Here is a 26,726-nt window from a genome sequence, read left to right on the forward strand (position 1 = left end):
TGCGGCAGGTATGATATGGTGAGCTCCTCGCCCGGCCTGATGGCACGCGTTGTCACAATCGCACCTGCCTCGATCGCGCAGTTCGGCAAACACGAGTGGTTGAAGTACGACGTAACACTTGCCGCGTGCAACGCCTGGCCGACAGGAAGACCGGATGCATCGCAGACCGCAAGCGCGTTGCAACGTACGACGCCGAGAATGCGGGTGACGAATGTGGGATCCTCCCCGCTAAACAAATCCTGGACAAGACGCACAAGCGGTGTGAGTCCCTGCGACACTTCGACCTCGTGGCTCTCCAGCCGCAGCACCGCCTCATGCCCCTCCTTGCGCACCTTCACGCCACTAACGGTCGTGATGCAGTGCGTCGCCATAGTGAAAAAGTCGTCCGGCACCGCCGCTTCACAACTCCGCATCGACCCCAGCATCTCCCTCAGCCGAAAAAGCAGTCGACACTCGTATTCCTCGTGCTGGCGGCCATGGCAGGAGGCACACCTGTCGGAGCAGTACGACACAAACTGGCAGCGGCGGCATGTCCGCAACGCGGCGGTAGGCTCCTCGCCATCATCAGGCATGACGACCACGCCACAGTGTGCACACAAACCCACAGACCTCGTCTCCTCGTAAGAGCACACAGAAAACGGATGCAACGTGGAGCTCACAACCAACAGGGGAGGCAAATGGGAGGCCGCCACGACACACCTTCCACATTCCCCTTGTTGCACCTCAATGCAGGGTTCCTCGTCACGCAGCGTGTCACACTCGTGTAGAAGTCGCTCAAGCGCTTCATCCATAAACGGAACTATTGTTTCACACATGGACGGTGACAAGTGGACGGCACGGCACAAGTACTGCAATGGGTCCCCATGCAGCGGTAACGTAAAGGCCGGTCGCAGTAAAAGACATCTCCCAATAACGGCGTACGCTTTGGCAATTAATGGGTTACATTGCAACACCTTCTCTGCAAGCGTCAGACACGTGTCGTACTCCTGCACCTTGAAGAGGCATGTCAGTGCGTTGCCAGCGCACTTTGTGTACTCTTCAAGTGCAGCTGATTTATCCTTCAATGTCTCATACACGCTAAGGGCCTCCTGGTACAAATTTGCCGCAGCACGTGGGTCGCTGGAAAAGAGAGCGTTACCCCGCACGCGTAGTTCCTCCATAACTTAACGACAACTGCAAATGTTGCAGCCGTGCATGTGTGTGTTTGTGTGCATGTGTAAGAAAAACAAAAGAAGAAAAGAAAAAAAGACCTCTAGAAACTCACAGTGACAATAGAAAAAAAGCAGTGAATTTTCACAATTACAGGAAGAGTAAAAGAAAAAAAGAGAGGGAAAGCCCTTTTGAGAAAAAGGCTGGTTGTCCTACGCTTCTTTCCTTCATGCACCTCTTTATTCGCCACCCTCGCCGTACGGCGCTGCCGTATCATCCATTGTCATGCCTCTGCCACGTCCAATGTGGTGTCATCACGTGCATGAGATTCGTCGTCGTCGTCCTCCTCCTCCTCCACCACCTCCTCCTGTTCCTGCTTCTTATCCTCATGTCGCTGTCTTTGTTGTCGTTCCTCTCGCAGTACTTGGGGACGATACTTCTGCACCACATGCAGCACCGCCGGCCCCAACGCCTCCCGTAATGCAGATGGAGAAGAGGAGCGAAGAAGGGCAGACACAGCCAACACATCCTGCGGCTGTGGAATTCTCTCGTCAAGCGCCGGTTGGTGCGTCGGTATCACAAAACGAGCGTTTTTCCCTTCGCCCACGGCTTTGGCTCTTCTCATCGCACCGAAGCTCGATGCCGAGCTGAGGGATTGACGCCCCATCTCCTCCTCAATGGTGGAAAAGACACCGATGTGCAGCACGTCAAAGGCCACACGTGGGTCGCTGTTCACGAGCATGTCGAAGTAATTGCCCGCCGTATCCGGGGGCGTTGCACTCATGCAGTCAGGCCCCCCTCCCCCCTAACCTCTCTTTTTCCCCTTCTCTTCACCGTGCAGTGCTCCTTTTAATTTCCGGTTTTGTTTTTGTTCGTTTTTTGTTGATTGGAGGGCAATGCAGTCAAAACACACGCACCACAGCGAGCGGCAGAGGACAAATTCCAGAAACATTTAAAAAAAATAAATAAATAAATAAATAAATCGGTGGGATTCCGAAGACAACACTCCACATCTCTCAGCACGCCACCATAAAGAAAAAGGGAGAAACACGCACACAGAGACACAGATACGGTTTTATATATAGATATATAGATAGATAGATATAACTGTATGCATGCATGCATATAACACGTACATAAAGAAAAAAAAAAAATTTTTGATCAGACAAGTCTACCAGTAGAAATTAAAGAGAAAACAACAAAAACAAAAAGAAAAAGGAGAAGTGAAAGAAGCTCCTCTCTCTTTGTTTTTTGTTTTTTTTGTTTTGTTTTTTTTTTTTTCCTCTACACCGCATCCACAGCCACTGTCGTCTGCTGCCGCAATCGCAGTTCTTTGTTCCATGCGTATAGCTCTCGTCGGCGTTGCTCTTTGCGTGCCTGCTCATTCCCAGACTGTGCCGTCTCCTTCCCAACGCCTCTCTCCGTCTTGCATACCGCAATCGATGCCAGTGATCGCACCTTCGACCCTGCTCTTTCATGACTCCGTGTGAATGACATCTTCGCCAGTCGCGGGGACGCCAACGGAACAAAAGACTTCTGTCGAAGTGGCAAGCCGCTCATGTTGTTCGTATTGCTATTGCTCTTGATGGAAGTGCTGACTGCACCATTATTGTTGCTACTATGATTGTTCACTGACGTGTCAGTGCTTTTCTTACGTGTTCCTGCAGGCTCCTTCCCCGCCTCGTGCGTTAAGAAAGATACGGCTGATGTCTCGCTCTTTATCCCCGTGGCTGAGAACACAACCCTCGAGACTGCATCGGTGCTGCTCGCATGCGTGATGCCATCATGGTTGCTAGCATGTGCGGATACAATATTCATAAACAAAGACTTCGATGGCGTTGGTGGCGTTTGTGACGCCTGCTGCTGTGAAGTGCCCTGCCGCAATGAGGCGGAGGCGGAACAGGGAGCCGCCCAATTCCGTGCGGAACTGCGCCTTTTATGCCGCTCATTCGACCGCATTTAATTCGCCCTGTGACTCTCGCACAAGGTCTTCGACCCGGCAGATGTTAATGGGTGTTGCTGCAAACTCATGCGGTGCACGCATAAGAAAAGACACAGACAGACAGAGAGAGTGAGAGAGAGGCAGGAAACAAGAAAGGATGGAAAGTGGAGGGGAAAAAAAAAAAAAGGAGGGAAAAAGACGGCATGAAAAGAGAGACATGAAGTAACACATTGATGGAGACGTGCACAGCCGCATAGTAGCATGCATGCATCCAAAGAGAGAGAGACACACCACACAAACACACACAGAGAGAGAGGGAGAGGAAATTCACCCCCTCTGCCTCCTTTCGTGTGTGTGTTTGTGTGGTGTGTGCGCATGTCTCCACCTTTTCCTCGTATTACTCGCTTCTTCTTCTTCTTTGTTGTTGTTGTTGTTTCATATTATTATTATTATTATTATTATATATGTGTTTTTTTTTTTACTTTTATTCCTCATCTCCTCCCTTCTTATATAAATATATATATATTCCTTTTTTTTTTTTTTTTTGCTCATCTTATGTGCATCTCGCCACCTCTTTCTCTCTCTCTCTCTCTCTATTTCTCTCACACTCACTCACCGCAGTCGGAAGTCTTGATCGTAGTGACTTGACTGCAGCTTTCCGTCAAAATCAACGTGCAGCGCAATGTCAAGATCGCGCGGGTTGCCTTTATTCGGGCAGCAGCTCATACGAAACTTTGCCTTTTCACCTTTATTCATGTGTAGTGGGTTAAAAAGATACAGCACCGTCTGTCGCCAGTGTGTCGGGGCCTCCAGCGGCGTCGTCGTGAGCACAATCACCTCATGGCCGGCAGCGAATGGGGTGTCAAAGTGCACGCTGATCGCATCCACACACCCTGATCGTTCTGCGATAAGTTCAAACTCACTTGTAAACGCAAGTTCCGCCTCCTGCACGGTATTAATATTAAATGAGAAAAGATTAGACATGTTGGTTAGGATTTGATTGCGGTCCACTGTGTCTATGAGCGGTTCAATGTAGCTCAGCCGCTTAAAGTAGGAAAAGTCAAAGCCCTGTACATCGTCCCAGACGTCAAACCGCTCTTCTTTGTACTGCTGGTCGCTAATGCCGCAAGCGTACATGTTCGCACGGTCCGGAAAGAGTTTCACATCGGGTGTGCCCCATCGATCACGTGCGTAAAGAACCGTGTTTAACATTGACTCGTACAACAAAAAGTACCCCATCCACTCACTAATGATGATATCAACCTTCTCGTCAAGCTGTAAATCCTCCATCTTTCCTTGAATAATGGTGATAACACCTTCAAATCCATTATCCTTTACAATCTGCCGCGCCTGTACTGTCACGCTGCTGCAGTCAACACCAATTACTTTCCTGGCGCCTGCCTTTGCAGCAAACATGGAGAGAATACCCGTGCCGCATCCAACATCCAGCACCACCTTTCCCTTAAAGAGATATGCATTGCGCCAAATGGCATCACGGTAGGAAGTCGTGCGGTGATAATCCTTCAACATCTCCATATGAATACCATAATGACTGTAGGAATCAAAGTAGTAGTCCCCTGTTGCGGATCCTGCCACAGGAGCTTTTGTCGGCGCCGGTGTTTCTGTTGTCGTCATTTCCTTCTGTGATGCTAACAGTGCCGTTTGTGAAGTTGTCTTTCGTGCCGTGGCAAAAGGAAATGACGCGCGCTGAATACGACGCAAGAGAGAAATGTCTGCAACTGAGGGGGGGGGAGGGGGGAAAGAAAAAAAAAAAGAAAAAAGAAAAGAAAAGAAATTGAAAGAAAATGTGCCCTCCCAATCCCACTTTAAAAGAAAAAAAAAAAAACAGAAAACAGAAAAGGGGAGAGCGCGTGATGACTTTTTGTGGGCGTTTTCTGTTCTTTTTCTTTTTTCTTTTTTTTTCCTTCTGTTTTTCATCCTCCCTTTTATCCCAAAGAGCACCCAATGGCCCGCTTCATGCAGTCAAGCGCCTCCTCGCCAAAGACATGACCCTCCGACCAGACCATCACCGTCTCACGTAAAAATGTGGCGACTGGGGAATTCTTCGGCACCGTCCCTGCAAGTGCTTCTACCATCCGCTGCATGTAAAATTCAAATACAGATAGATATCGCAAAGGCCTCTCCAAAGCGTCGTGCTGCAGTAATAACATGTTGGCAATAAATAATAATGTCCCTGCTGCCTGTAATGTCTTGTCGTCTGAAGCCCCGTCCGCGGAATCTGTGACGCAGGCACCACTACTACGACGTCGCGTTTCCCTCCGCACCTCGTGTACACGTACATCACACATGTAACAGAGTACATACAAGAACACCTCCGTCATAGGGAGGCGACGCAGCATAAACTGCACGACATCCTCAAGAGAGACATGCTCTCGTTGGGCGCCGTCCAATATGTCAACAAAGGCGGCAAGATCTGCCTCCGTACGAAACATGTGCGGCATGTGCGGTCCACGTACACCAGGCGTGGAGGAAAAGTAATCCAGCAACGACATCCACAGCACCGCCGTGCCGCCGTGCGTCATTAAAGAAGAAGTTCGTCCCGGGGCAGATGCCGGCGCCACGACTGCTGGTGTTTCTGCCCTCTTCTGGTGGCCTCGCCCCTCCAGCAGCCTCACGTACAGCCGCCTCTCCGCCTCGTCTTCGTTTCGTGAGAAAAGAAATCGATGTTTTGGATCCGTCACGTGCGCCACGCAGTACTCCGCAAAGTCAGGGCTTGTCAGCTGCATCCGCACAACCCGTTCCACAAGTTCACTTTGCCCCTCCATTCTCCCCTCCCAGTTTTGACGTCGTTGGAGATGTCCCCCGTTTCTTCTCCCGTCTCCACTCTTTTTTTTTCTCGCGGCCCTCACAGAACACACAAAATGAGAAATAAATTAAAAAAGAAATTAAAAAAATAAAAAAAAAAACAGAAAAACAAGAATAAAAAATCCCAACACCACGCCAATGATAAACACTGTTGCAGCAGCACCTGTTAAAATATTTATTTAATAACAACACATGACAAACACGTAAATGCGCCCACAAAAAAAAAAAAAAAAATTTAATAAATAAATAAAAACAAATATAAACACTCAAGAACGCAGGCCACCGTTGGGTATCAACACATGCATACTGTTTACTCATCACCCAATTACTAACAAAATAAGAAAAAGAAACAATTAAATGTATATATTATGCCTATATATATATATATATATATACATGTACATGTGGATGACTGATGGTCAATGCACGTCCATACATAATCCCATTTATAATAAATAAAATTCATCCGTACCTCTGCTGGGAAAACATACATAAATACATACATTATATATATATATATATATATATATATATAGATATATGGTGGCTTCCCGTCTGTCCTCTCCAAACAAGCAATAAAAATATTTCTTCCTTGTTGTATTGCCTGTAAACAAGGAAAGTTAGCCAATGAAACAAAAATAATAATAAAAGGGGATAGTAACAACTTGTTTCCATAGCTTATTGGCAACGTAGAGCTCCTCCCAAAATGCCTAATTACCCATTAAAAACAAATTCCTTTTTGTACGTGTGGGTCGAAACGCCCTGGTCGTGGTTCCACCAGAAATTTTCTCTTTGGATGTCTCCATCACCACCACCAAAGCCCCCCATGGTAGTTTATTTGGGTCCTTGTATTGCGCCTTACGCATGTTGATAAACGCCCATAGCCACGGCCTCTGGGAGCCGTACACGTAGTGCACACGCACACCACCCCCGGTACGTTCATCATCATCATCATCCATGTCAAAGAACACATTTCCGTTCAGTTTTTCTACCAATTCGGGGGCCGCATCCGCACTGACGTAGACTGCGACGCTGCTACGACCATCCCCGTCGACATGCGGCTGAGTCTCAATACGATGGATAGTGACCTCCGGGTGTGTGGCGTGTAGCAGACGCAAGACGCTCGTTGCATAGTCTGTCTCTGGTAGTAATTGGTCAAAAATAAGTTTTTTGTAGGGCCCAGATTGGCGCTTACAACGCATGCACGACTCACACACCAACTCGTGAGCCTTCCCGCAGGAACGGCATGACCAGAAACAAGATTTCTGCAGTCCTGTATTGGGCGCGTCAAGCAAGGCCTGTTCATGTGCCGCCTGCACCTGACAAAGATGACAACGGTATATAATTGGGTACATTTTCCCGCACCTCAGAAATCGCTCGGTGATGTGCAGTAAATTATTGTCTCCACAGCTGAAAGCCACCTCCACCATGTGTAACTGCGCCCACAGACGCTGAGAGGTGGTGAAAACCGTCTCGGCATGTTCCCCCACGTCGCTTGAATACAAATTACTACCACCAGAGGAGGAAGCACCGTTACGGCTTTTCGTGCTGCACGTGCCAAGCGACACAGGCGTCCCCCCATCTTCCCCTAGTGACTCACTTTCCGTCTTCTTTTTCCGACGCTGACGACGGTGTGGGCGGCGACGCGACTGCGATGGAGCATTCGCAGAGTTCACATCATTTCCCGTGGAGGAGGCCGAGGAGGCGGCGTTCCCATGCGGATTTTCCCCTGCATGATCCCCCTCGGTTTGCTCCGCTGGTTTCACCTGCAGCCTGTATGTGTTCTGTCGACCGAGGGTGGCTGGCACGCCCCAGTCAAGCTGCTCCTCCTCCGCCACATCCCGCATTGCCGCAAATGACACCAGCTGCTGCAGCAGCGTAGGACGGGGACAGCTTGTGATGATTGTGCCAACCTCGTCGGAGGGGCCAAACTCTGACGAGTTGGTGAAGAGTGTGAACAGGATTGCCAGCATAATAAAGACGGGGCTTCTGCTGCCGAGAGGACCCAACGCCTTCCCCTCAACCGTGAGACATGAACCGCCACGCCGCATTTTATTTGCCTCGTTGTTGTTGTTGTTTTTTCTTGTTTGTTTGTTTGTCTTCCTTCTCTCCCTTTTAACTGCGGTCCTAAATTCCCTCCCGGTGCTTGGATAAAACAACAGCACACAAAAAAGAAAAAAAAAAGAAAAAAAATTATTTTCACGCGGGGAGAAAAAGTCATCTCCGCTTCCAAAAACAAAAACCGTCGGGATGCGTGGAAGGTGACATCCCCTCCCCCCTCCCACAGAGAGACACGCCACCCCTTTTGTTTTAACGTTTGTCTCCTCTCCAAATTTAATATTTAACACTTATCTTTTTTTTTCTTCTTTTTCCACTCTCTCTACTCTCTGGACTGTTTACTCCCCTCCATAGACACACACATGCACACATGTATTAATATTCCATTCCTTCCTTTTAATAAACAACTTACTGTTTTCTTTTTCCCTCTTTTTTCCTTCCTTTTCCTTCACCCAACGTCCCTATTGCCCCAAACATACATAAATACACACACGCACATCTCCGTCTGTCAGTCCTTCTCATTCTCCTCCTCTCTGTCTGTGTGCATGCATGTACATGTATATACATATGTATACATGTCTCCTTGTATATAATATAATATATATACACATGCGTACATACATAGCCATTTACTTTTAAATATTATGTTTCCCCGCATCAACATGCCTCTTTTCAATGCAAAATATTACAGGAAAGCCCCTCCTCCTCCTCCTCCTCCTCCTTTTTTTTTTTCTTTTCTTTTTTTAAAACAACAACAACAACATGGCTCCATCGTACATGCATGTATGCACATGTATGATAAAACATCTCATTTACCGGTGTTCGGTGTAAAGAAGTAATCGTGAGCCATTGCTCCCTCCCTCCCTCCCTCTCTTTCCCTCTCTTTCTCATTGTTTTTTTATTTCATTCCCGCATCCCACACGTACACAAACACACAAACACACAAACACACAAAAAAACTTCTTTTTTCTTTTCTTTTCCTAATAAAATACAACAAAAATTACACACACAAAAAAGTCCATGTAAAAAAAAAAAAAAATATGTTATGCGTACGCAAAGGCACACAAATACAACTAATAAATAAATAAATAGATATAAAGATATATAAAGAAAAGAGAAAAGAGAAAAAAAAAACCAACAGCAATGAAAACTCCTTTTTTCCCCTTCTTTTTTTTTTTTTTTCTTCCGTGGTTGTTGTGGTTGACTTCAATGATTTCATATTAATTTCCCTCAATTCTGCATATCAAACACACACACACACACAGACATATACATGTATATATGTATATATACACGCACCCAAACAGACAGATGCACGCAAAAACAAAAGCAAAAGAAAGAAAGAAAGAAAAAAAAAAAACAAATATATATATATATATCTAAACGCACATTCGTGGAATTATACCAAAAAATGCACGCATGACTGCGGCCCTGACCCCCCTATTCCTACAGAAAAAAAAAAAAAAAAAAAAAAAGAGACAACATCCCCTACAAAACACACACCTCAGAGAGGATTCACCGCGCATGCATACACTACCATTAAAACGCACGCATGCAAAAGGCATACGCCACCAGCAGCCGGGATCTCTCGTTGCAAAGTCACGGGGTGGCAGTCTTTGAAAAAAAAAACCCGCAACCGCCAGCCTCCCCCTCCCACGTGGTGAGGGAGGACGGCAGCAGGGAGAGGCAACGAAATAAAAGGAACGGCACTCGCTGCCTCCCCGGCGTGGTATCGATGGGAAATAAAAGTCAATAATAAAAGGAAGCAGAGCGGCTAAACAAGCCAAACCAACACCCGCTTGGCTCCATTGGGTCACACAAACGTTCCACAATTTTCTCAACAAAATCAAAACAAAAAAAAACGCCAAAATAAATAATAATAATTCAAAGCACACATACACACACACACACACACAAATATATATATATATATATATATATATATATATTAATGAAAACGCTTGGACACTCGGTTACCACGTTCAAATTCCCCCTTTTTTTTTTTTGCCCGTTTATTGAAGGGAAAAAGAGGAAAAACTCAGCAAGAAAGCACAGTAATTGAGTCAATTTAAAGTGGGAGGGGGTAGACTTTATCCGTTCCTCCGGATACTTTCATGCCACTCGTTATGTGGCACCCCCTTCCATTATTCCTTCATCCCCTTCCTTGTTCATTCTTCGATGATTCCTTATCCCTTATATATCATACATATATTGTATACATATATGTATATAATATTATCCTCTTCAATGTTTGTGTGTGTGTGTGCGTTTGCTTATTTAGGCTGTCAAAGGGTCCACGCCTACTCTTTTATAAGAGCCACCATCTGCGGCTCCACAGGCTCCCAGAGTGGGTTGTAAAGATATGGGTCGTGGCGGTACCGACCATCGCCGAGGCAGATGGTAGTGGTGTATAAGTGTGAGTAGAATACATAGACCGGAGAGTAAGGATTGTGGCACTTCCGTTGGGAGGGCCTCAAACTGTTCTCACGTTTGAAGGAAGATTCACATGTCTTCTCCAGTGCGCCCTCTCCTTCACGTGTCATCCGCGGTGATGAGGCGGCAGAGAAGGAAGCTTCATTGACGGCATTCTCCCTCTCCTGGCGCTCCTCCCTCGGCAGGTGAATGGTGGATGAATCCCCATCCGCTTCTGCTGAGGCCTCAGAGATAAACGGTGTGGTCTCCTGATGTTGTTCTTCTTTCTCATTGATTTGGGAAACTTCCTCATGATGTTTTTGTTCTTCCTGCTCCTTCTGCTCGAATTCACTCTCCTGGATGGGCTCACCATCCTCCACTTGCTGGGCTTGCGTGTTCTTCTCGTTCTGAAGCTGCCATTTTAACCTCTTGCGCTTCATGGATGGTTTCTCTGGCACCTCAATCACCATTGGCTGCCGCGGCAGGTAAATAGGGCGTGTACTCCACCTGGCAATATTCTCCGCGTATTCCTGTATCCACATCCTACTACGCGGTGGGGCCACCATGTAAACTTCCCTCCCGTCTGCATTAAGATCAAGAAATATAAGTCTGTTAAATCGCATCAGTCGCTTGACGTCATCCTGCGATGTGACAAAAACCCATGTGCATCCCTTCCCGCGGTTGTTCAAGGCGTTTGTATGCGACTCCATGTGCGGGATGGAAATTTCTGGGACAAGGAAATTAAGTAAATGACGCAGCGAGGCCGGATGCGGGTCACGCCGCTGCTGTCCGAAAAACAGACGAATATTTTTAGTCATCGTTCCTGAAACGCCGTTCTTGTTCTTGGCGTGGTGGTTTTTGTTGCCGGCAAAGTTGCCTCCATAACGGTCCGCCAGAGACGGGCGTCCAGTGAAGGCAGGGATTCTGAAAACCCCATGCTCGTTCACTTGAAATTTCTTCCGTAGAAGCTCATTAAGTCGTTTATTGGTGCCGAGCAGGGAGACGACATCAGGGAAGACAAGAAACAAGAAAATTCGCAGCAGTGCGGCGTCCGATAACGCCTCAAAGAAGCCCTTGCGGTCATTTTCTTTGTTAACGTCATCATCAACATCGATGGAGTCGGCACAATGGTCACCGCTAACACTACGGTGATCCGTGAGGGCATTTGGCAGCAGGAGTTTACGCGGGGTGGAGACAAGGGAGTTGTATTCGCTGCCAATTGCCAATTGGGTGGAGGAACTGCTACCGCCAATGCTGCTGCTGCTGAGTGTACTGCGGCGGTCCTTCTCAACGGGTGCCAGTGGATGAGCTTCACCCATTGTGAGTATCCTTCTTTCCCTCCCAATTGTTTTGTCTTGCAGCTGTTTTCCGTCCACAACTTGGCCCTCCTCTTCCGCAGCGTCATTGAGACTGTCACCACTCCTCGCCGCTTTATTTTCTTCGTCTTCCTCATCCTCCTCTTCTTCCTCGTCACGTCGGCGCCATGCGTCCCCCCCTGTCATCTTCGACGCCCATGCCTCGAAAACCCCGGTTCTCATGTAGTCGAACAGCCGTTCCCCTCGCACCTCTGTGTCCAGTTCCCCGACGGTACTGCAGCCATCCGTACCGTCGACGTTGGAGTGTGACCGAAACGCATCGGCGCCCAATGGGCCTGTGGCGGTCGAGGAGAATGACATCCGTGCCAACTCCTCAAGTGTGGGCGAAACGGGGGGTAACACCACTGAAACAAGCAGCAGAATCCCCAGCAGTCGCGTTTGTCGCAGCGGCAAAGGGCCACTGACACAACGCGTTGACTCGCCGTATTCGCCATTCGCCTCAGTTTCCATAGCACCGGAGGCGTCATCACCCAACGTCTCCACCTGCTTCCTCACGGTCATGTTGTGGTTCACTTCCCTCCTGCTCGTTTGGACTTTCCCTTCCATTTTAATTTCCTTTTAAACGCTCAGGTGCAGATAGTTGCGCCACCACAAGCAATATTTTCTTTTAGGTTTTGTTTTGTTTTGTTTAATTCCGTAATTTCCTGTCAATTTGTTTGGTTTTTTTGTTTGTTTGTTTGTTTTTCTTCTTCCTTCTTTTTTTTGTTTGCTTGTTTTTTCCTTCGTATCTTTTACTTGCCTGGTGCGCGTGTCAGTTTTTGTTTGCGTTTGGTGAGGAAAAATGTATTCGCGGAAGACGCTCTCTTTTTTTTTTGTTTTTTTTTTACCCACTCTTCCCCCTCTTTTTTTTTTTTTAAGGGCTCTTTCTGTGTTTGTGTTTGTGTTTGTGTGCGTGTGTGTCTACGTTGCCGTGGGACAAAACGTCGGTTCGGAGGCCACAACACAAATGACAACAACAACAAAGAAGAAGAAGAAGAAGAAGAAAAAGTCATCAAACGCACATGTACATTCATATAGGCATATAGGCACGCATACATATAGGCACGCATACATATAGGCATGCATACATATAGGCACGCATACATATAGGCATGCATACATATAGGCATGCATACATATAGGCACGCATACATATAGGCACGCATACATATAGGCATGCATACATATAGGCATGCATACATATAGGCACGCATACATATAGGCACGCATACATATAGGCATGCATACATATAGGCATGCATACATATAGGCACGCATACATATAGGCACGCATACATATAGGCATGCATACATATAGGCACGCATACATATAGGCATGCATACATATAGGCATGCATACATATAGGCATGCATACATATAGGCACGCATACATATAGGCACGCATACATATAGGCATGCATACATATAGGCATGCATACATATAGGCACGCATACATATAGGCACGCATACATATAGGCATGCATACATATAGGCATGCATACATATAGGCATGCATACATATAGGCACGCATACATATAGGCACGCATACATACAGGCATGCATACATATAGGCACGCATACATATAGGCATGCATACATATAGTCATGCATACATATAGGCACGCATACATATAGGCACGCATACATATAGGCATGCATACATATAGGCACGCATACATATAGGCATGCATACATATAGGCATGCATACATATAGGCATGCATACATATAGGCACGCATACATATAGGCACGCATACATATAGGCATGCATACATATAGGCATGCATACATATAGGCACGCATACATATAGGCACGCATACATATAGGCATGCATACATATAGGCATGCATACATATAGGCATGCATACATATAGGCACGCATACATATAGGCATGCATACATATAGGCACGCATACATACAGGCATGCATACATATAGGCACGCATACATATAGGCATGCATACATATAGGCATGCATACATATAGGCATGCATACATATAGGCATGCATACATATAGGCATGCATACATATAGGCATGCATACATATAGGCACGCATACATATAGGCACGCATACATATAGGCATGCATACATATAGGCATGCATACATATAGGCACGCATACATATAGGCATGCATACATATAGGCATGCATACATATAGGCACGCATACATATAGGCATGCATACATATAGGCATGCATACATATAGGCATGCATACATATAGGCACGCATACATATAGGCACGCATACATATAGGCATGCATACATATAGGCATGCATACATATAGGCATGCATACATATAGGCATGCATACATATAGGCATGCATACATATAGGCATGCATACATATAGGCATGCATACATATAGGCATGCATACATATAGGCACGCATACATATAGGCATGCATACATACAGGCATGCATACATATAGGCACGCATACATATAGGCATGCATACATATAGGCATGCATACATATAGGCATGCATACATATAGGCACGCATACATATAGGCACGCATACATGGACTGCCTCCCACAGACTGTAAATTTACACACAGAAAACAGAACACAGAAAAGAACAACTTCAGACAGACATCTTAAACAAAATGACGCCTCCGTCCTCCTCCTCCTCCTCCTCCTCCTCCTTCTGTTTTGTGTTGTTTCTCTACAAAAGAAGGAAGAAAAGAATTAGGGCGAGAAAAAAGGGAGAGAGGCAGTGGCACCACAAACAAAAAAAAAAAACACATAAACAAATGAAAATCACCACCACCACCGACAACGACAACAATGAAGAAAACAATAAAATAATTAAATAAATAAATGAACACCAACACACACAAAAAGAAAAGAAAATTCAAAAAAAAAATCCAAAAACAGATTTTCAAGAGATGAATTTAGAAGAGGGGGAGAGAGAGAGAGAGAGAAAGGGGGGAAAAGGCAGAAAACTGTGCCCCTTCAAAAAAAAAAAGAGGGAGTAGAAGAGCCACGGACTATTTTTTTTTTTTTTTTTGATTGTTTCTTTTTGTTTTTTTCTTTTTGTTCCCTCATGTACTCACCCCGTCTTCCTCCATTGTATCCATATCCATTACAGATGCACGCGGCGTTCCCAACGGTGTCGTTGTCAATTGTTTCTCACGGAACCGTTTTGACAGAAACGAGTCGTAGTGGTCACAGCAGTAGTCCATCCAAAGGCAATTTGTTTTCATTGCTAAGATGGCGTTGGCGACGGGCAGTGAACGTACCATGCCGCCTGCACGCATAGGCTCTTGTTTGCCTCTGCCCTTGCTGCCGCCGCCGCTCCGCTCTGTTGCCGCCTCGCCCGCTACGGAGGCCATCATGAGGAGAATAAGATTGCTGTCGCTACAGAGCATAGCCCCATGCATGATAAGAAGGTGGCGAATAACAGTGATGTGGGGCATGGACTGAGTCAACGATGTACATTCAAAGAGAGATGTTACTAGCCGCTTGTTGCGCAAGATGGCCTTTGCAATGGGGGTGTTAAGGCTCTTAAAGTTGTGCAGAACCAATAGGAGAAAAGGCAATGTACTACTGGTGTCAAAGGCAAACAGAGCGGGGGCGATCATGTTCAACCAACGGCTCTTATGCATCTCGTCCAGGTGCGCCACGTAAATTCCCTCAACCACATCGAGGTGCAGTTCCTCTGCGGTCTTTTGAAGTGAAATGTTGAAGATGGCGGCGACAACGCAGGCAAGTGTCCACCACGTCTTCATGTCACCGTGCTCTATTAAACATTGCATGGCAATACTCACCGCCACCGCATCGGAGTCATTGAAAACGTTAAATGCGACCGAATTATGCGTAGTAAATGTCCCCCTGGCAAAATCATTTGCAAATTGTGGCATAATAGACACAAGTGCTCGTTCCACCTGTTCTCGAGACTCATCAAGAATAACTGGGCAATTGCAAATAGCAAGAACTTGCAAGATGTGCAGCACCGTTGTCCTCGAAATATCTCGACGGGATTCAAAAGTTACAGCTTGTTCCTGTGCCGCAAATGAGAGGGAACCGCGACGTATCAGTGGGGTGTAAAGGGAACATACAAATTTCGAAAATAATTCCCAACAAGGATAATCCCGCACCATATAAAAGATATACTCAATTTGATGGGTGATGTAACTCCACTGGGAGGCGGTCATAACGCTGCTCTGTGTGATGAACATTAACCACTCTAACAACAACTCACAACGGTCCATACGATCGGTAGCATCTTGTCCAATATGAATGTTTCGAAACCGAAATAGCGTCATGGTGATCACAATGCAATCTTGTGAAGAGAGAAAAGGTGCAACTTCAAAAATACGTCGCCATGTGGCGGTATCATAGTCACAACGCAGTACCCCGGTCCCGCGGTAGTTCAAATAAATCAACCGGTCCGGGAAACATTTAATAATCTCCTGCGAAGACCGCATGCAAAACGTACGCCCAAAAAAGCACCCCATCTCCTCTAACTCTACAATTTTCGCATGAATGTTATAATTGGATCGTTGTAAGACATGTTCGGCATTCCAATTAAACACACGCATGCGCCGTGGGGCCATTAAGTCCATGGCATTCGTCGTTTCTTTTCCCTGTTGAAGTTTAACATATGTCTGCAAGATGCCCTGTCGTAGATCAGGCATCTGATACTGCGTGACACAACAGACCCCATCCGGTTTTTGCTCCACATACAGCAGCGGATGCCCAGACTCCTCCGCGCCGCGCACCACCGCGGCAGCCATCTCCCGTCGTTCTGCCTCGTGTTCACCATGCACAAGGCAGTCAAGAAACATCTGACTATCAAAGCAAGTGTTGCTGCACCGTTGCAGCAAACGCCGTGTGGCGGCACGCAGGCAGTCGCCCCCCAGCAGGGAAAAAAGCATCCGCATGATAGACGCACCTTTGCCAAAGCTGATGGAGTCAAAGCAATCCTCAATAAGCCTTGGATTGGCAATGCAGTACTGCACCGGGTGTGTCTTCTCCGGCTGTGTGTCCAGTACAAGTGCGTCGTCCAGCACCTGCGTGAGGAACTCGTCCCATATAAGCCAATCTGGAAACACGCTGTCAACAAACATGAACTCAAGGCAACGACAAATCCCCTCCGTCATCCACAAAAAGTTCCACCACGAAACGGTCGCCCAGTCACCAACCCATTGGTGGGCAACCTTGTGACCAATAAGCCTAGCAATGCGCTGTCGTCGCTCCAGCGGGGTAGACTCATTCACAAGCATGTAGTCCAAATGCATATTCACCATTCCCCAGTTCCCCATTCCAAGAAAACTAAAACAACGGAGACAGACAAGGTCAAGTTTCTGCAATGGCAAAAGAAAATCAAAGTATTCATCAAAAAAGGCCACAGCCTTAGTAAGAAGATCAAGTGCATACCATCCATGATTCGTTTGTACTTCCGCAGGAAATATAACGCGACAAAGAAGTTTGCTTTTAGTCGTTTCCCTCTCTATAATATAAAATTTCCCTGTATTAAAGCCAACAATGCAGGTGGAGAGCTTTGGTGTCTCATCAAAGGTGACACGACGTATAAAACAGGTAGGGGAATCATTAGAACTGGAAACTAGCGGATCGTTTTTTCGAGAATTTTTAGGAGGATTACATCGTCCTTCTTGTTGGCCTGCGGCCTTCAAAACATTCTCCTCCTCCTCCTCCTCCTCTTCTCCTTCGACAACAACGCAACCCTTCACCTCCGGTGCATGGGGTGCAGGACCAAAGTTGATGTCATTCGTACTCACATTGGCGTATTCATGAGCAATCACACCGTCATCCACGCGCACGACAACATGGCCGACGCCTGTACTGTCCCTATTTATGTTGTTGCTGGTGTCCCTCGCCAGGAATCGGAGGGCGTCCCAAGAGCAAAAAAGTGGGGGATCTCTAAAGCTCGCGGCAAACATCTCCTCATCAACCTCCACAAGTTCCTCCCGCACCGCTCTTGTCCCCGAGACAATCGTGTAACGACTGTCAAACTCGACCGTGAGCTGAAAAACGGCACGGTACGAAGGCTCGTCAAAGCAAGGGAAAAGAAGCCGTGCGTTTGTCGGCTCGAGGTGGGTGGAGAGAAAGTTCGTGTCGTAACTGTTCGAGTAGAAGAGACCACATGAGGCACTTGAGTCATGAATGAAGCCTGTGAAGTGCGAAAAGCCCACGACAAACACGTCGCCCACGTCATTCGGCAAACAGGAGGAAAACTCCAACGTGATGGTCTCATCCACACAAGAACTGTGCACGGCAACACACCGCAGCTGCTCCGCCTCCTCCGCCTGCTTCTCCACCTCCCCAGAGAGGTCCCGCCTCCCTCTTCTTCCCGGCGACGGCATCACCGAGACGTGTGAGGGTTCTATGGACAGCTCGAGGGCGTGCATCGTCAGGCACCGCGTCGGCGATGCGAGCGGCGCCTCCACCTCAACCGTCACGATGGCAGCCCCAAAAAAAATGCCTTTGGCCGGGCGCGGAGCAAAAAAAAGATCGTAACGGCGGGGAACAAAATTACGGGGAAGCCGAAATGACGCCTCACCATCGCCGCCACCATCACCAGCCGCCTTTTTGCCGCGTTGGTGATGCCGCTGTTCTTTCATGTGCGTCCGCCGCGCCACGTACTCCCTCCTCCCACCAATAAAGGGAGAGAAAAAGAGAGCGACACAAAAAAAAAAAAAAAAAAAAAACCGATTCACAAAAAAAAAAAGGGATTTTTTGCGGATGCACACTCACGTGCGTACTTCTTTTTTGTTAGTTTGCTTGTTTCTTCGTGCGTATAGATATAGATATAGATATATACGTGTGGGTGTGGATGTGGATGGGTGTGGGTGTGGGTCAGTCAAGTTCTCCTCACGCACGCAGACAAGCACACGACTATCCTTCAGATTCTTTTTTTTTTTTGTTCTTTTCTTCCTGTGTGTGTGTGTATGTCTTTCCTTCTTTCTTTTGTATTTATTATTTGTTGTTTGGTTTATTGCTGTTATTCCACACCGCCTCTTTTATCTTCTTTTTGTTTGTTTGTTTGTTTGTTTTTTTCCTTCCGAGTAAACCTCTCCTCTCTTCTTCCACAAATATATATATATGTGTGTATGTGTGTATGTGTGTAGATTGGAATGTATATAAGCAGATAGAGGGAGTGGGGAAAAAAGGTTGAAAGATGATGGATGTATATATTTGAAATGAATGTCGTATTATTGAGTAAAATACTGAAATATTACCCCTCCCCCTTTTTTGTTTTGTTGTGTTTTGGCACGTATCCTCTAAATTAAAAAAAAAAAAAAAAAAACAGCAACCCCTTTTCTTTTCTTTTCTTTTCTTTTTTTTGTTCTGCTGCCACGTGCGGTGCCTCGTTAACGCTGCGTGGGGTGACACAAGACGAGAAACAATGAAACCACAGATAACTGGCCGACATGCAGAGAAATTTAAAGAAAAAAGAGAGAAAAAAGAAAGAAGAAAAATAAAAAACATACATGAAATGAAATGACATGCATTCAGAATCAACGGGGGGAAAATAATAGTCATTTATTGGCCCGACCAGCAAGCCGTAAGAGTTCACAGGCAAAAAAGGAAAAAAATAAAAAATAAATAAATAAATAAATAACCATATCAACTATCAAACATTACAAGATTAAACACAACACAACACAACACAACACAACACATATTATACGTACATATGTGCTCCGTCTGTACGGTGATGGGGTTTTGCAATGCATGTCATGTATTGAAACAGAGGGGGGAAGTGGTTGTCACTGCGTTGCCAGCGCTTCGAGCGCACGTTGCAGTTCCTTCGCCCCCTTCTTCCTGAAGCTAAAGTTACCAGAGAGCGTCTCGAGGGCACGTACACGTACCACCATGTTACACGTCGCCAGGCCACACTCCGGGCAGTACTGTGCGGTATTTCCTGTAGAATGTCTATTCCTTGGATGATTCAAAAGACACAACTCACAGAACGTGTGACCACAAGGTACACATGTCAAAGGGTTGCGACACACCTGTAAGCATATCCCACACGAATAGGCGCTCTCTGCTGCCTCCTCAACCGTTATAAGTTTCTGCATCACCGCTCGTATTGTCAATATCGTCTTTCCACGTTCCTCCTGTTGTTGTCGCTGCTGCTGGAAAAAAAAAGACGTGGATGCCGCACATGACAACTCCAGTCGTCGGGTAAGTTCTAATGTTGAGCCAGATAGCCGAGAATGCTCCTGCCTCATGTCATGTAAACTCTGCGACACGCTCAAAGTCCCTCGGCGCAGTTCTCGCAGTTGCAGCCGCATCGCCTCCAGAGACGCATGTTGGGAAGAACACATCGCCTTCACGGCAAGCCGCCTTTCCTCCTGCAGCCGCAGTTCAAACAGAGACCGCCCGCACTCCACAACGGGAGCCGTCGCCCACGCATCCAACAAAATCAAAAAGCGCCGCGTCGCCTCATCCTTCTCGACGGCGTTAAAAGACGCAACGCGATGCGTTTCTGCCTTCCATTCGGCCGCTGCCGAAAAGGTCTTGCATGCATCCGATGCCTGCCGCACAAGGCTCAGACGTTGTGCCTCCTCAAACTCCACCAGTCCCTCGCGCACGGTTGCTTCATGTCGCAGAAACGACTCGCCGTGGGCACGGTTGGCTGCCACGAGTGAAGCGTCAAGAAAATCACACGTTGTCTTCTCTCTGGCATGCACTTTTTTCATCTCACTGCGTGTGGCATGCATCCATTCCGTGCATTGAGTGAGTTTCTCGTTGAGCTTCCCTAGACGACCCTGCCAAACAGACTCCTTCGTGTCATACTCTGCTACAAAAGACTCCTTCAGTTTCTGCAACGCCAACATGTGTTGCTCACGTAACGCCTGCAATTTGGACTCATGCAGACGACGTTGCGTCGCTACCTCCCTTTCATGCTGCGTCTTTAACTCTTGCATCTCCTCACGCAACTGCAACGCCTGCTGTTGAAAAATTTCACTCAGTGTTGTCACACCCGTCTGATGTCGTTGCTGTAAATTTTCATATTCCGCCTGTGCATCCTGCAGACGTTTTTTGGTATCCGCCACCTGACGCTCCAGGTTGGAAACAATGCTGTCATGTGCCTTCCCCCGCTCTTGCACCTCACCACGCGTCAAAACGAGCTCCTCCTGCACCCTCTGCCGCAGTAAACATTCATTTTGCTCGTGTATCTCCTGTAAGCTGCATTGTCGTCTTGCATATATCGTTTCACGGCACGCTGCCTCCTCCTGAGACACCGCCTCTCGCACCATCCTCTCAATCTGCTGAATAAGGTTCAATAATGACACGTTGTGCCTCTCTATTTGCCTCTTCGCCATTTGATCCATCGAAACATGCGCCTTCCGCAGGGCAACACACACCGCGTCAACAGAGTCCCATGCGTCGGTTAATGCAGCCCTAACGGTACACCCGGCATCCGACATGTTCCTCTCATTACTACTCATTTCCTGACTGTGATTTTGAGTGAGAGTTTCCACGGGCATCGAGTTGACACGGCCCCGCACCTCCCTCGCGAACTGCACCACCTCCCCAGTCAGTTCCTTAAGCTCCGAGGTGACGCGTCTCAGCTTTTCTTCCCCCTCCGTGGAGACGCGACACAGCTGTTCACATTCGCCCTGCAGCTGAGTAACCAATCGCTGCTGCTTCTCCATCTGCTGCCGCGCCTCATTGGCGTTGCTCTTAAATTTTTGCTGTTCCTGTCGTCGTGTCTCCTGCAATTCTTTGTGGGATTCCAGGAGGAACTCCAACTCCGCCCGCACGGCGGTGTAAACCTTCAACTCACTCTCGCCAGCGGCATCCCGCTCCCGGAGTCGCTGCACCTCCTCCCGCAATTTCTCCAACTCGGCTCGGTCGCCGCGGTACATTTCACTCAACCGCTCAAAATTTCGCTGAATGGCGTTCACGCTATCGGTCCGAGCCAGTAGGTCCTTCCGCTGCTGCTCAATCACCTGCAGAAGATCCGTCGTTGTGGCTCGCTGCAGAGGGCGAGGGTTTACATAACTCCCCCCGCCTAATGCCTCGCGGGCGTGACTTGTGGAAGGGACAATAGACGGCAGGGAACTGCTGCAGGAATTACGGTTCGCGTTACTGCTGGCAGCGGTGTGGTGATGTTTGCTCTGTGAGGGAGCCCGCCCTGGCACGTACGGGGCAAAGTCTGGAGAACCAGAAGGAGCCGACATGCGTGTAACTTTTCTCTCTCTCTCTCTCTCTCTCTCTCTCTCGCTCTCTTCTGGTGTAAAAGTTGTGTGGTTGTTCCGGCCCGTGAACTTTCCCACACGCGCACAAACACACAAACACACACAAAAAAATAAAAAATAAAAAAAAGGTAAATGGCTCGGAATGCGGTGCGCACATAACGATAAATACATGTAGCGAGAGTGGATGGGGGGTACCGAGTCGAATACCACAAAACAAACCAAAAAAAAAGAAAAAAAAATAGGATCCTACACCCACACACCCACACACACACAGAGACATCTATATAGATATATAGATATATATGTCTCTCTCTCTCTCTCTCAGATCGCTATGATGGTCATTGACCGTCCTCCAGTACCATGTGCAACCGTGGCAGCAAATCGTTTCTTAAGCCAAAATGCGGCAACTATCGTCAGGCCAAGAACAACCAACAAGAGTGTATCCCACCAGGAGACAATAGGGCCTGTTCTCCCAATGGAATTAAGTGCAAAGGCACCAAATCGTACGGTAAGATATGTCTGTGGAAGAATACCGAGACACGTAGCCAGTGCAAACACCCGCAGTGGAACACCCACCACAGGGGAGGCTAAATTAACAAGCCAATTCGGTAATATTGGAGTAAGTCGAAGAAATAAAAGATACACAAACAAATCCCCACGGTATCTAGTTACCTGCAAACGTATCTTTGCCAACCCTTTACCCTTCATGAAACGTCCATCCATCCGCTCCACAAGACGCACCCCAATAAGAGAAGAGAGGATATAACAACACGATGCGCCAGCAGTTGCCATAAACGTGCAATACGGCACGCCCAAAGGTGTTCCCAACACCGCCCCTGCAACGGCGTTCAGCACGACTGTGCCGGGGACACAAAGTGACTGCAGGAGGAGATACACCACCGTGATGAACACCATTATCTGTAGCAGTTGGTTCGCCGCCAAAGTCTGAATTTCCCTACAAAAACTCGCAATGCCAGAAGCAGAACGTAAGGAGGTGTTCCTACTTCGAATGATGCCTGCCATGGCACCCATAAGGGCAAAGGTACCGGTAAAGTACATCAACAACATCAATACCACCAAAATAAAGAGAAAACCCCTAATCAAATGAAAGGGCATTCCACCGCAGTTCGCAACGTGGGCAAAAACAATAACTGTAACAAGTAAACAGCTGAAAAAAAAAGACCCCTGATTATTTTCGGCATCTAAGCACATTAAAATAAGCGTTTCACTCTAAGCTTAATGCAGGATCTCACACAAACACACACACACACAAAAAAAAAAAAAGGGAAAAAGTATTTATGTATTGTATTGTATGTGTCTAAAAAAAAAAAATGGGAGGGTCTCTTCCTCCTATAAGTAATTATAATTATTGAGACACAATTCTTATTTGTATATCCCCACCCCTCTACACCCCCACCTTAATATATATATATAACCTTCTCACTTCTACTGCTGCTTGTGTTGCTAACTCTTATTCTATCTGTATATGTACGTATATGCGTGTGTATGGCGTCGCCTCGTTACCAACCTTTTCTTTTGTGTGTGTGTATGTATGTATGTTTATTAAACCCACAGAAACAAACAAACAAACAAACAAGCCATGAAGCAGAAGGCAGATGCAAAGCACCATTCAGAAACACTGGTATAACTCCAATAAGTGCATTCGGAAGGGAAATATATATATATATATATATATATATATTCATCCAGGCCGCCGACCGGAACTTGCGGTTGTCAACAGGAGCCACACAAGAAGGGAATGAGAAGGAGTGAACGGAATGGGGACGGAGTTCGCCAGCTCCTCGATGAGTGTTTACACCAAGTGAGTGCATATTTATGTATGCGTATTGTGGTGGCCACCGCCACGGCGTGATCCCTCCATCCGGGTTGGGCGTGCATGTATATATATGTATACATCTGCGTGTGTGTGCCTTCATAACTCACGAGGTGGCAGACTTTGGACTCCTCCAGCCACACGACCACGCCGCAGGGTGAGGATCACAAAGCGGGCGGGCGGGACGGCAAAATCAAAAACAATTAGAAATTGTCCGGACACCACGGCCTCCCTGCTTCCCGGAACCGTGCCAGTCGACAATTCATAAAATAAAATAAAATAAAATAAAGAGTCATGTAGAGTCCCCTTTATCAGCATACATACATATATTGAATTAGATAGCCAACTTGCCCCGTGAACATTCTCTTCAGAAGCTCCTCAAAAAAAAAAAAAAAAAACAGAAAAAATGGCATACATACATCATCTAGAAACCCATTTTATTATTATTTTCCTCGTTTGTGTGTCTTCGTGTTTCTGGGAGAAAGGGGAAAAAAAAAAAAAAAAAAAGGAGGATGTCAACTGGCAAACAGCTCTTCAAAAAGGGAAAAAAAAAAACAGTAGAACAGAAGGGTGAATTTTTCAACACATCAGCCACGAGAAAAAACAAAAAACAGATGTTTTTTTTTTTATTTATTTACCGCCTGAAGACCCGCACAAGCAACAACAACAACAACAAACAAAAATATACGTAAATAAATAAAATGGAACGTCTGCACGATTGAAACGGACATCAAAAAAAGGCAAAAAAGGCATCACCAAAAACGCATACATGTGCACGTGTAGGTGATGCATGCTAAGCCACATTGAGCAGCAGAACGTGGTGGTGGAAGGAGGAAGTAAGACGCATTCCTTTTTTTTTTTTTTTCATGCCTCAACAATACAAAAAGAAGTAGTAAAGATTAATAACAACCATACTAGAATAATACGATAATAAAAAGACAACAAAAACAACAAGGAAAAAGAAAAGAAAAAAAGGTGCACAGGAGATGCTGCACTCGTTTCCCCCCTCTTCTCTCTTCTCCCTTTATCTTCTCGGCTTCTTAAAGACACGCGTTACGACTCGCGTTCACGGCTTGTGGAGAACATCAGTGGACGTTGGGGCGAACACAACGGTGGGGAGAGGCTGCAGACCGATTCCAAGCTCAGCGTGAGTCGTGCTGCCGACGCCGCAAGCTCCATCGAGAGACGTGGGGAGCCGGACGGAATACCAACGCCGTCTTCAGAGAAAGAATACAACCCGTTCTGCCGCGACGCCTCCTGCTGCGCTCGATGCTGCTCCTCCAATCGACGCCACCTGCAGAATACGGCACGTTCTTCCTCCTGGAGCGCCGCTGCCCGCTCACGAAGTTCTGCCACGCGTTCCTTAGCCTCTTCGCGTTGCTGCAGAGCGTATTGCTTTAAAACAGTCACCTTATATGTCTCATCCCCCAGTTCCGCCTCCTGGTCCTGCAAGAGCCGCTGCTCCTCCGCAAGACGGGACTCTTCCGCCTTCACCCTTTCTTGTGCACGCTTCACATCGTTCTCGTAACCCGCCAACTCCTCACGAAGTGTCTGCACATAACTTGTCTCCGTGTTGAGTGCGGCCAGCAACTTTGGCTTCACTTCCAACGCTTCGGCCAGCTCATCCTCCAGGGACTGCATCTTCATCTGCAGCGCCTCAATAGCCATGCGATTTGTGGTGTGCAATTCGCCCAACTGCGCCGCGTTAGCAAGAAACTGGTCGACTCGCTGTTTCCACGTCACAGGGTTGCGAACAGGGGCGCGGTCCAGCAGACGTTTAATGCAGGTCTCAAGAAATCCAATTGCCTGCGCCCGCTGCTGTTCTGACGGCACACGAAAAAAGTACATTTTTCGGGGCTCTCGAAAAATCACCGCAAAGTGGTAGTAGTTTTTGTCTCTACAATACGTGTGGGTTTCCGGGTCTGGGTTGCGAATGATCGCCTCCACATGGCAGTGACCGTTGCGCACAAGATAGCGGTGGCCGTGAATGCGGCTCTTGGTACCCGGCCTTGGCTTCTCAGCGAACCAGTCAATGGACTTCTCTGACATTTGTATAAAGCGGGACTGCCAACGTCGCAACTGGCCCCCTCCAAGTTTCTCCATGGACATTTCAAGATGGTCTTGATGCATCAGCATGGGCTTGTAGTGCCTGTCGACAGCGACACGAAGGGCATCGCCGTGGGATATGAGAGCACCGCATGTCTCGCACAGCGGCCGCGTATTAGGCTCGGCATCTGTCTCCCGTACGGGTCTAAGTGGGTCGCTAATAAGCACTAGCGGCTCCCCCTCACGTGGACGCAACAAAAACGGAAACCAACCAATCTGACGCGACGCGTAAAACTCATCGTTCTCCTCATCCGTGTCATCCTCCGTGTTACTTTGCGGTGGTGGTGTCAGTCGTCCTCGTTGTTGCTGTTGTGTTCCCGAGCGACTCATATCGGATGGAGCTCTCATCCGGCTGTGCGGTTGTTCGGCAGCGCGTGCAAGTCGCAGAGTGGTGCCATTCCTCAAGCCGAGCTCATTCGGGGTGCGGCGTACATCAATCGGCTCCCCAGACGACGGTGTAACAATGACGTAATCACTTAAGTCCGCCACCTCCACTGTTGTATTGTTGTTGTTGTTGTTGTTGTTACCGGGGTCACGATGTCCCTCAGCAATGGCCGTGTTCAATGAGACAATCTGCGCGGCGTCTGAAAGTGGGAGATCTTCCTCAACGATCCAAGCAACACACCTTTCCGATGCACCCAGACGCTTCACAAAGCCGCAGCTGTCATCACAAATCAACTTGACAAGCATGATGAATGAAGCCAATTGTCCACCCAGCGCAGCCGTTAAAGAAAAACTGCAAGCACACATACATTGCGCACATGTATATATGTATAATTACCCAAGTAAAAGGAAACAGAAGTAAAAAAAAAAAAGAGAACACAATACAAAGATAGAAAAGAGAGGGGAGAAAAGAAAG

At 47.2% G+C, this 26,726-nt stretch overlaps 11 protein-coding genes across 11 annotated transcripts, besides 69 other annotated features; all 11 read right to left on the bottom strand.

Annotated features, from left to right (window-relative positions):
• Tc00.1047053506529.14 (hypothetical protein, conserved) lies at window positions 1–1,160 on the bottom strand (the record flags this gene model as incomplete). The annotated part of the gene is made up of 1 exon (XM_816875.1): window positions 1–1,160. A coding segment is annotated over one exon (1,160 nt), but the record flags the coding sequence as incomplete, so codon positions are not given.
• Window positions 1–5,423: a sequence feature (heterozygous, Esmeraldo-like haplotype).
• Window positions 1,433–1,933, bottom strand: Tc00.1047053506529.30 (hypothetical protein, conserved; the record flags this gene model as incomplete). The annotated part of the gene is made up of 1 exon (XM_816824.1): window positions 1,433–1,933. The coding sequence occupies one exon, from the start codon at window positions 1,931–1,933 to the stop codon at window positions 1,433–1,435; it is 501 nt and encodes a 166-aa protein (XP_821917.1).
• Window positions 1,491–1,537: a sequence feature (CT-rich).
• Window positions 2,105–2,132: a microsatellite.
• Window positions 2,226–2,277: a microsatellite.
• Window positions 2,393–2,430: a microsatellite.
• Window positions 2,434–3,108, bottom strand: Tc00.1047053506529.40 (hypothetical protein, conserved; the record flags this gene model as incomplete). Its single annotated transcript, XM_816826.1, has 1 exon — window positions 2,434–3,108. One exon carries the CDS (start codon window positions 3,106–3,108, stop codon window positions 2,434–2,436), a length of 675 nt encoding a protein of 224 aa, XP_821919.1.
• Window positions 3,198–3,290: a sequence feature (GA-rich).
• Window positions 3,530–3,553: a microsatellite.
• Window positions 3,598–3,637: a sequence feature (AT_rich).
• Window positions 3,663–3,695: a microsatellite.
• Window positions 3,704–5,029, bottom strand: Tc00.1047053506529.50 (arginine N-methyltransferase, putative; the record flags this gene model as incomplete). The annotated part of the gene is made up of 1 exon (XM_816828.1): window positions 3,704–5,029. One exon carries the CDS (start codon window positions 5,027–5,029, stop codon window positions 3,704–3,706), a length of 1,326 nt encoding a protein of 441 aa, XP_821921.1.
• Window positions 4,851–4,897: a sequence feature (A-rich).
• Window positions 4,983–5,026: a sequence feature (T-rich).
• Tc00.1047053506529.60 (hypothetical protein, conserved) lies at window positions 5,038–5,877 on the bottom strand (the record flags this gene model as incomplete). Its single annotated transcript, XM_816830.1, has 1 exon — window positions 5,038–5,877. One exon carries the CDS (start codon window positions 5,875–5,877, stop codon window positions 5,038–5,040), a length of 840 nt encoding a protein of 279 aa, XP_821923.1.
• Window positions 5,424–5,630: a sequence feature (areas merged during assembly that could not be assigned to a particular haplotype. This can correspond to areas where the two haplotypes were merged or to regions with more than two copies in the genome that were merged during assembly.).
• Window positions 5,631–5,899: a sequence feature (heterozygous, non-Esmeraldo-like haplotype).
• Window positions 5,900–6,358: a sequence feature (areas merged during assembly that could not be assigned to a particular haplotype. This can correspond to areas where the two haplotypes were merged or to regions with more than two copies in the genome that were merged during assembly.).
• Window positions 5,988–6,039: a sequence feature (A-rich).
• Window positions 6,135–6,180: a sequence feature (AT_rich).
• Window positions 6,275–6,321: a microsatellite.
• Window positions 6,359–12,565: a sequence feature (heterozygous, Esmeraldo-like haplotype).
• Window positions 6,405–6,459: a microsatellite.
• On the bottom strand, window positions 6,628–7,968 carry Tc00.1047053506529.70 (hypothetical protein, conserved; the record flags this gene model as incomplete). The annotated part of the gene is made up of 1 exon (XM_816832.1): window positions 6,628–7,968. The coding sequence occupies one exon, from the start codon at window positions 7,966–7,968 to the stop codon at window positions 6,628–6,630; it is 1,341 nt and encodes a 446-aa protein (XP_821925.1).
• Window positions 8,085–8,110: a microsatellite.
• Window positions 8,521–8,599: a microsatellite.
• Window positions 8,674–8,697: a microsatellite.
• Window positions 8,828–8,864: a repeat region.
• Window positions 8,893–8,928: a microsatellite.
• Window positions 9,039–9,108: a microsatellite.
• Window positions 9,220–9,294: a microsatellite.
• Window positions 9,295–9,339: a sequence feature (A-rich).
• Window positions 9,428–9,450: a microsatellite.
• Window positions 9,866–9,891: a microsatellite.
• Window positions 9,893–9,924: a microsatellite.
• Window positions 10,276–12,309, bottom strand: Tc00.1047053506529.80 (hypothetical protein, conserved; the record flags this gene model as incomplete). The annotated part of the gene is made up of 1 exon (XM_816834.1): window positions 10,276–12,309. One exon carries the CDS (start codon window positions 12,307–12,309, stop codon window positions 10,276–10,278), a length of 2,034 nt encoding a protein of 677 aa, XP_821927.1.
• Window positions 12,415–12,479: a microsatellite.
• Window positions 12,564–12,618: a sequence feature (T-rich).
• Window positions 12,566–13,085: a sequence feature (areas merged during assembly that could not be assigned to a particular haplotype. This can correspond to areas where the two haplotypes were merged or to regions with more than two copies in the genome that were merged during assembly.).
• Window positions 12,631–12,663: a microsatellite.
• Window positions 12,725–12,751: a microsatellite.
• Window positions 12,759–13,113: a microsatellite.
• Window positions 13,086–18,443: a sequence feature (heterozygous, Esmeraldo-like haplotype).
• Window positions 13,130–13,473: a microsatellite.
• Window positions 13,498–13,793: a microsatellite.
• Window positions 13,822–14,000: a microsatellite.
• Window positions 14,006–14,272: a microsatellite.
• Window positions 14,362–14,398: a microsatellite.
• Window positions 14,474–14,627: a sequence feature (A-rich).
• Window positions 14,649–14,676: a microsatellite.
• Window positions 14,743–14,787: a microsatellite.
• Tc00.1047053506529.90 (puromycin-sensitive aminopeptidase-like protein, putative) lies at window positions 14,794–18,336 on the bottom strand (the record flags this gene model as incomplete). The annotated part of the gene is made up of 1 exon (XM_816836.1): window positions 14,794–18,336. One exon carries the CDS (start codon window positions 18,334–18,336, stop codon window positions 14,794–14,796), a length of 3,543 nt encoding a protein of 1,180 aa, XP_821929.1.
• Window positions 17,395–17,418: a microsatellite.
• Window positions 18,402–18,423: a microsatellite.
• Window positions 18,444–19,707: a sequence feature (areas merged during assembly that could not be assigned to a particular haplotype. This can correspond to areas where the two haplotypes were merged or to regions with more than two copies in the genome that were merged during assembly.).
• Window positions 18,623–18,704: a sequence feature (T-rich).
• Window positions 18,746–18,772: a microsatellite.
• Window positions 18,998–19,022: a sequence feature (AT_rich).
• Window positions 19,032–19,060: a microsatellite.
• Window positions 19,161–19,201: a sequence feature (A-rich).
• Window positions 19,305–19,337: a microsatellite.
• Window positions 19,368–19,398: a microsatellite.
• Window positions 19,486–21,909, bottom strand: Tc00.1047053506529.100 (hypothetical protein, conserved; the record flags this gene model as incomplete). Its single annotated transcript, XM_816838.1, has 1 exon — window positions 19,486–21,909. One exon carries the CDS (start codon window positions 21,907–21,909, stop codon window positions 19,486–19,488), a length of 2,424 nt encoding a protein of 807 aa, XP_821931.1.
• Window positions 19,708–21,886: a sequence feature (areas merged during assembly that could not be assigned to a particular haplotype. This can correspond to areas where the two haplotypes were merged or to regions with more than two copies in the genome that were merged during assembly.).
• Window positions 21,887–22,190: a sequence feature (haploid, Esmeraldo-like haplotype).
• Window positions 21,922–21,958: a microsatellite.
• Window positions 22,032–22,054: a sequence feature (AT_rich).
• Window positions 22,191–23,100: a sequence feature (heterozygous, Esmeraldo-like haplotype).
• Tc00.1047053506529.110 (hypothetical protein, conserved) lies at window positions 22,249–23,139 on the bottom strand (the record flags this gene model as incomplete). The annotated part of the gene is made up of 1 exon (XM_816840.1): window positions 22,249–23,139. One exon carries the CDS (start codon window positions 23,137–23,139, stop codon window positions 22,249–22,251), a length of 891 nt encoding a protein of 296 aa, XP_821933.1.
• Window positions 23,101–23,595: a sequence feature (areas merged during assembly that could not be assigned to a particular haplotype. This can correspond to areas where the two haplotypes were merged or to regions with more than two copies in the genome that were merged during assembly.).
• Window positions 23,503–23,524: a microsatellite.
• Window positions 23,596–26,726: part of a sequence feature (heterozygous, Esmeraldo-like haplotype) that runs on past the window's edge.
• Window positions 23,602–23,629: a microsatellite.
• Window positions 23,861–24,140: a mobile genetic element.
• Window positions 24,026–24,050: a microsatellite.
• Window positions 24,142–24,168: a microsatellite.
• Tc00.1047053506529.120 (uncharacterized protein) lies at window positions 24,815–26,617 on the bottom strand (the record flags this gene model as incomplete). The annotated part of the gene is made up of 1 exon (XM_816842.1): window positions 24,815–26,617. One exon carries the CDS (start codon window positions 26,615–26,617, stop codon window positions 24,815–24,817), a length of 1,803 nt encoding a protein of 600 aa, XP_821935.1.
• Window positions 26,363–26,392: a microsatellite.
• Window positions 26,655–26,726: part of a sequence feature (A-rich) that runs on past the window's edge.

The sequence above is a fragment of the Trypanosoma cruzi genome, genomic scaffold, assembly GCF_000209065.1.
Source record: "Trypanosoma cruzi strain CL Brener 1047053516597 genomic scaffold, whole genome shotgun sequence".
Classification (NCBI taxonomy): Eukaryota; Euglenozoa; class Kinetoplastea; order Trypanosomatida; family Trypanosomatidae; genus Trypanosoma; species Trypanosoma cruzi.